Below are 6,792 nucleotides of genomic sequence, written 5' to 3'. Positions count from 1 at the left end.
TTACATAGCACCTTTAGTTTAAAGCACCCCTATTATGCTTTTGGGATTTTTCTCATTCTGTAGCTTTCTTTGTGTGTGTTAAGTTTACACAGTTCTAAAAGTAAAGGTTCAAGCTAAACAGGGTCACTCCCCCATAGGATACACTGCTCCTAAATGGTATAATGATTATTTATAAACTTGTTTGGCTCTAGCCAATAATATCCCACTAATTACCAACAGACTCCAACATAAACTTCACGACTCAAATACTGATATGGCTTCAGATAGCATATTGCCAGTGACGAGAAATTTGTCTGCATCTGCATTGTCTGGTAATATTAGCCAAAAGAAAGACAATTTTATGCTACAGAATATGTGACCAACGGCCAGGGTTGTATCATGGCTGTGCAGGTTCATTGTTGCATTTAATTTTTGAGGGGAAAGTCAAATCCAACTATGAGCTCACTTTCTGAGTTGAAAAAGTTGAAAGCAATTGTTTTTCTAAGATTTTTGTTAGTAATACAATGGAAAGCAATAGAAAACATTTAGCACTGGTTATTTACATAAACACATTGCCCAAGAATGACCAGTTAAATCAAACTGGGGCTTGGGATAAGTGTGTTTTCGATAGACGGTATACAAGTTGGAGCCCCGTTTGAAGGTTTGAATTTACTGTTTTCAGCTTTTGGTTAACAAACATTTGAATGTGACAAGGAGGGGCGGGTCTGACTGCGAAACTAGTTGTGTATTGGCTAATGACATGTTGATCACAAGTCATATAAACTTTCATTTTGAAGCATAGTGTGAATAAGATTTACAAAACAGTATTTTGTAAACTAAACTCAGAAATAAGTTACTGAGGTCAAATCACATATAGGGTGTAAAGAGGTGCTGGAGCAGTTTCCCTTTTATTTGTATGAAAATATTACATGGGACCATCATTGAAAGAGCTGATATATATATATATATATATATATATATATATATATATATATACACACACACACACACACACACACACACACACACACACACACAACACAAGAATAGCTCTGACATTCTCATATTATAAATCATAAATTTGTAAGTGATATCTGTTGGAAGTTGATGTTAATCCAAACAAGCATTGTGTGATCTATTTATAAGAACAGCCAGATCTTCTGAGATTATAATGGGGGAAGCCATGAGTGGTGTCAATGGTGAGGTGAGGTTGATCTAACCTTATAACGCTGTGGTCAATTTATGAGAAAATTCAAATTTACAAGATTGCAAAGGAATGTGGTATGATCCAAACCCAGTAAACTTGGGGTCATTTAAAAGTATTTATAGTTATTTTCAAGCAGCAGTGGTTTGATGAGTTTGAGCCAACCTTGGGAAACTGAAGATGATTACATTGGACATTTTTGGTAATTGATAATATTATTAATTAAATAACTAAATATTAATCTTACATAATTTAGTTTGTTTACATTTATTCAGGTAAAGATTGATGATTTTGTGCAATTTTATTTAAATTAAATACTATAAGTAACTATATTTATTCATACAAGTATTTCTTGCTTGAGACCCACTAATTGGTAGCATGATGCATTTCTTAGTTGTGGTCATCTTCTGGGAATTGATGATAATGCAAGATAAAGAAAACTGACAAACATTTTCTTAAATACACACATGATTACAATGTAAAATGAGAGTGGTTAAGGTGTAGAGCTAAAAGACACATGTCGTCATAGAGTAAATGAGAAAAAGCCCAAAGTATGAAGGCATTGCCAGTAGGCCTTTTCCACAACATAAAGCTGGGAGAGCACTGACATTCATTGTCTCTCTGACATCCTTCAGCACTGTGAAATGTACAAAGCCTCATTTTCCCTCTGTTGGTTTACCCTCTTTTGAGGGCTTTCAAAAATACTTTATATGAGCTGTGTGTCATGGCATTTTTCTGCCATTTGAAAGTTAGTATGTTTTTATATTGTTTTACATTTATAACCCATCATGGCACGGGTTTACGTATTGTATAATCAACTGTTTTCATTAGAGAACGTGTGTGTGTATCAGACAAATTGTTAAACATGATCATTTTAATGTTATTAGTTGGATAAAGGATCATTGTTGGCACTGTATACTGTATGTTTAAAAGTGTTAAACCAATTGTAAAAATCAAGGTCATACATAAAAGATGCATGTGTGACAAAAAAATGGACAGTCAGCAGTCATCAAGATAAAGTTGAAATTATTCTTAATGTGGTTTTTTTAAAGTTGACATTTTTTTGTATGAACTGTTTACTCGTTGTGGTCCAACATTGTGTTGACAAAGCAACAGAAATTCTTTTCCACGTTGAGCTACGCAAAATTATATTTGAAAAGTATGAACAAACAAATTTACTACAAAAAAACTAAACAAAAAACAAAAAAGATTTTTAAAAATGTTCTTCCTATTTTGTAACACATTGTAATTGCCATTATTTTCTATTTATTTTTTAATTATAATTATCATTGTATTCACAGTTGCTTTGTCCCCTTCCTGAAACTGAATCAGAATTAAACATTGCTATTTGACCAATGGCGTTTTTCTATTTAACTTTAACATTTATTTTAGTTTTAGCTTTTTGAATGTATTTATAGTATGTAAAGCTTTTTCCATCAGAATGCCAACTGCTGTTTGGGTTAGTCATCTTTATTAATTTTGTTTTCACTAATAGTTAACTATTAGTCTGCTTTTAGCTGGATATTTAAACTCTGTGTTATAAATGGATAAAACTAATAGCATAAATAATTTTTTGAAATAGTTTGTATGTTACAGCATTTTTGGGCTCAGAGCATAGCCTTTAGAATTAATCCTACTTCTATTAGCAGGCACATCATCAATAAACAGTAGTGGTCTGGTTCTACTGGCAACCATGCCTATGCCATAACATTGCCTCCACCATTTCTCTCTTTCTCCATACTTTTCCCTTACTAGCATGCTGTCCCAAGTTAATCTTTGATTTATCTGTTTTTTCAGTGTAATGATGGCCACCTTGACATTTCTGTGGACCTCATATTGAGAGTTCCATTGAGCAGCTACCAAATGGAAATCCAACATTTGGAATCAGCTTCAAATCTTTGATCTACTTAATTTGTCATAGACCTCTCCTGACCATGAAACTGCTTGTTAGTCAACTGTACAATTAATGCTGAACCTGAAAATGGGGGACTATGTATAAAAATTCCTAAATTTTCTGTTCAGACAGTTCATCGTGCCATCCACAAATGTTGGCTGAAGCATATGCAAAAAAGAAGCCATATGTTAAAATGATCCAGTAGTGTCACCATTGTATGTGCACCAAAGCTCATTCAAAAATGGACCAAGGCAAAGTGGAAAGCTGTTTTGGGCTCAGATGAATCATCATCTGACCCCAAATGTAACTGATGTAATGGTCTCGATGGACTTTGGTCTTGTCTTGGTCTCGCTTTCTCGGTGTTGCTGTCTCAGATCGACATAGTGGTCGGGGGAGATTTGGAGTCAACAGTATCCATGACACACAACGTAAGTTCTCTAAGAGCTTCACTTAATTTCCTTTCGCTGCTCAGCTCTCACACAGTGGCTCAGCTATGCTTCAATCCCTCCATATTGTGGCCAATCACATGCGAGCATATAGGATAATATCATTATGTGAAAAACAGGGTGAGAGACGCGACAGTCAAGTGGAGCGTGCGTCTGTCCTCTCTGTAAGTGAGTGAGACAGTAGACAGCGGGGAAGAGGGCTGTGCGAGTGCATCGCAAAAACACATAAATTTGCCTGACACCCGTAAACGAAGCAGCATCTGGCTGCAGTTTAAAGACTTTTTTTGTCTCGGTCTTGTCTTGGTCTCGATACCCTCTGGTCTTGGTATTGTCTTGGTCTTGGTTTAGGTGGTCTTGACTACAAGTCTATCAAAAGGGAATAATTTAGGTCAGGCACCTAACTGTTTTGCTTCCTGCCCAGCCCTTGAGGGTTGCCGTGGAAATGTCACACGTAACCTCGATTATCTTAAATCCAATTGGTCAGCATTGGAGTCTTTGAAAGGGAACGGCTGTGATTGGCTGTAGGCCATTTACATCGCTGCCGCAAGACCCATCCAAAAATAGACCCGAGTGTCGCTGTCAGGTTCAGTACGTTATTCTCTATCACGAACGAATCGCGAGCACATTTGTGAACATGGGAAACCCCAGAGTTTTCTTTGACATAACAATTGATGGCGCTAACGCCGGCAGAATTGTAATGGAGGTAAGAGATTTCCTATTATCATTTATTTTGTCACTCTGCGTTCCAGAGCTACAGCCTTCGTCATCTTCTAAGGAGTAGTCTCAATTTCATTCCCAATAGTCTGATGAGATTTAAAACCTCGCTGCTTTATTTATTTATTTATTTATTTTTTAACTTTAGCTAAAGCAATTGCATGTAGGTGTCAGTGTTATCGTCAGGTGACAATATAAACCGAGGGCAACCTAGTGCTACTGTGGTTAGCACTGTGGTTTCCAATCTAGCCTTTCTGTGTGCGGCCTATGGCTTCTTCCAGTGTCTCCGTGGGTTCTCTCCGGGTACTCCAGTGTTCCAGGTTAACGGTTTTTTTTACATGAACTACTTATATTTGTATGTTCCAGATGTTGCATTCGCAGAATCGTCAATTCCTACGAGTAGTGCTTGGGGAAGGGTGGGGTTGCTGTCTCTAGTATAGGGTTGAGTGTCGATAAATATGCTGCTTAAAAATATATTAAAATTTAAGCAAATAAATAAAAGCAAGTATCCTTTAGCAGGTCTCAAACTTGCGTGTTTTTATGGTAAATGGCCTGTATTTATATAGCGCCTTACTAGTCCCTAAGGACCCCAAAGCGCTTTACATATCCAGTCATCCACCCATTCACACACACATTCACACACTGGTGATGGCAAGCTACATCAATCAATCAATAATCAATCATCAATTTATGACATCAATAAATTCTCAACCTTAAAACAGAATCCCCTGTTTCCTTTCCACTAATTGAAATCTCTGTGTTCTGTAGCTCCGGGCTGATGTGGTCCCAAAGACTGCAGGTAGGTGAGGTAGAAAAACATTTTCCGTGTCACTGTGCGTCCTCAGCTTCCTCACACCCAACAATCAATTTATGTTTCACTGCTGAAAAGTTTTCGTTCCCATTCAACCACAGCGGGATTTATTCTAAATATCTGTCAGGGCTATGGGTGATAGAGATTGTGAAAATAATACATGAATCAACTGACACGTGGAGATACTAACACCTATAGCTTAATACTAGAAAGAGAAGGATCTGTGTAATGCTTTACAAATTTACTAGATCACCAGCCACTAAGGTTTATGCCACAGCTGCCTAAAAGTTATATTATTATGACATTATTTATTATGTTTCTGAGATGAATAATTCACCATAACTTACTTAATCAAAATGGTATTTCTAAAAATTTTAAAATATAATTATCATTGTTATCCATGAAGTTTCAAATTTACTGTAAAGATGATAGAACTTTATTAATCCCTCAGGTAGGTTCCTCCAGGAAATTGAGTATTCAGGGTTTGTTTGTTTGTTGTTGTTGTTTGTTTGTTTTTTTACCAAAAGCAGAAAAATAGTTTGCTTATTATTTTTATTGACTTTAGTTGCTTTATATATTTTTAAGTAAGCAACAATATGCTAATTTTACAGAAAACTTCCGTGCTTTGTGCACTGGAGAGAGAGGTTTTGGCTACAAAGGCTCCACATTTCACCGTGTGATCCCTAAATTCATGTGCCAGGTACAGTCGAGGCTTGGAATATGTAGTGTCCTCACTTTCACCTGTATGTATTTATGTATGTTTACCACATGTGCTTCATTTTTTCTCTTCAGGGTGGAGACTTTACCAACCACAATGGAACAGGGGGCAAGTCCATCTATGGAGAGAAATTTCCTGATGAGAACTTTCAGTTGAAGCACACAGGCATGGGGACACTGTCCATGGCCAATGCAGGGCCCAACACAAATGGTTCCCAGTTCTTCATCTGCACAGCCTCAACTGACTGGTAAGCTCTACTTAGTAATGCTGCTGCATTCAGGTTCTATTCAGCTTATTTCAGGTGTCTTTCTCGCATACTAATACTTTCCTCTGCTCTCCAGGCTGAATGGGAAGCATGTGGTGTTTGGCAACATTGTGGAGGGTATCGATGTTGTCAAGGCAATGGAGAAGCAAGGCACAAAGAGTGGCACAACTAAAGCCAAGATTGTCATTGCTGACTGTGGCGAACTAAAATAGTGTAACTCATTCCCTTATCAGATATAGCCTTTATTATCCACGCCAGTCAGTTTTTATGGTTCAGCATATCAACAGTCAGAATGGGGAAAAACACCAAGTTGACCAACTTTCTCCTTCTAAAATGTTTCTCTGCTGTGTTGTCATTTGTCGTGTTACTTTTTGTTTGTTTGTTTAAATAATTTATTTTGTTTTATTTCTTTTTACCTATAACATTATCCTTTTCATGATCACATTTGTTAACAAAATCTAGATAAAATGGTGGTGGTGTTATAAATAAACTAATTGAAAGCATGTTTTTTGTGTATGCCCTCTTTTATTTATACATAATCAGAATCGTGTTTATGTGCCAAGTATATGTGCAGACACATACAAGGAATTTGGTTCCGGTAGATGGTGGCTCTCAAGCACAGCAATGTAAATCACACACACACACACACACACACACACACACACACGTGTCTATATATACATTACATATGCATACGCATACATACACAAAGCTGTGTAAACCAACTATAAATAACTAATCTAAACTTATATACATAAAAT

The 6,792-nt window shown here is 36.7% G+C and overlaps 1 protein-coding gene across 1 annotated transcript; it reads left to right on the top strand.

Annotated features, from left to right (window-relative positions):
• The first annotated feature begins 4,035 nt into the window (after positions 1-4,035).
• Positions 4,036-6,534, top strand: LOC146706388 (peptidyl-prolyl cis-trans isomerase-like). The gene is made up of 5 exons (XM_085464541.1): positions 4,036-4,226; positions 5,006-5,036; positions 5,660-5,748; positions 5,841-6,013; positions 6,108-6,534. Exons 1-5 carry the CDS (start codon positions 4,158-4,160, stop codon positions 6,241-6,243), a joined length of 498 nt encoding a protein of 165 aa, XP_085320667.1. The 5' UTR covers positions 4,036-4,157; the 3' UTR covers positions 6,244-6,534.
• Positions 6,535-6,792: the final 258 nt, after the last annotated feature.

Source organism: Copadichromis virginalis, linkage group LG7 (assembly GCF_057382275.1).
Source record: "Copadichromis virginalis isolate Kocher_CV1m ecotype Utaka linkage group LG7, C_Virginalis_male_GT1.1, whole genome shotgun sequence".
Lineage (NCBI taxonomy): Eukaryota > Metazoa > Chordata > Actinopteri > Cichliformes > Cichlidae > Copadichromis > Copadichromis virginalis.
Note: the sequence above shows the minus strand (reverse complement) of the source record. Positions and strands in the feature narration are given on the sequence as shown.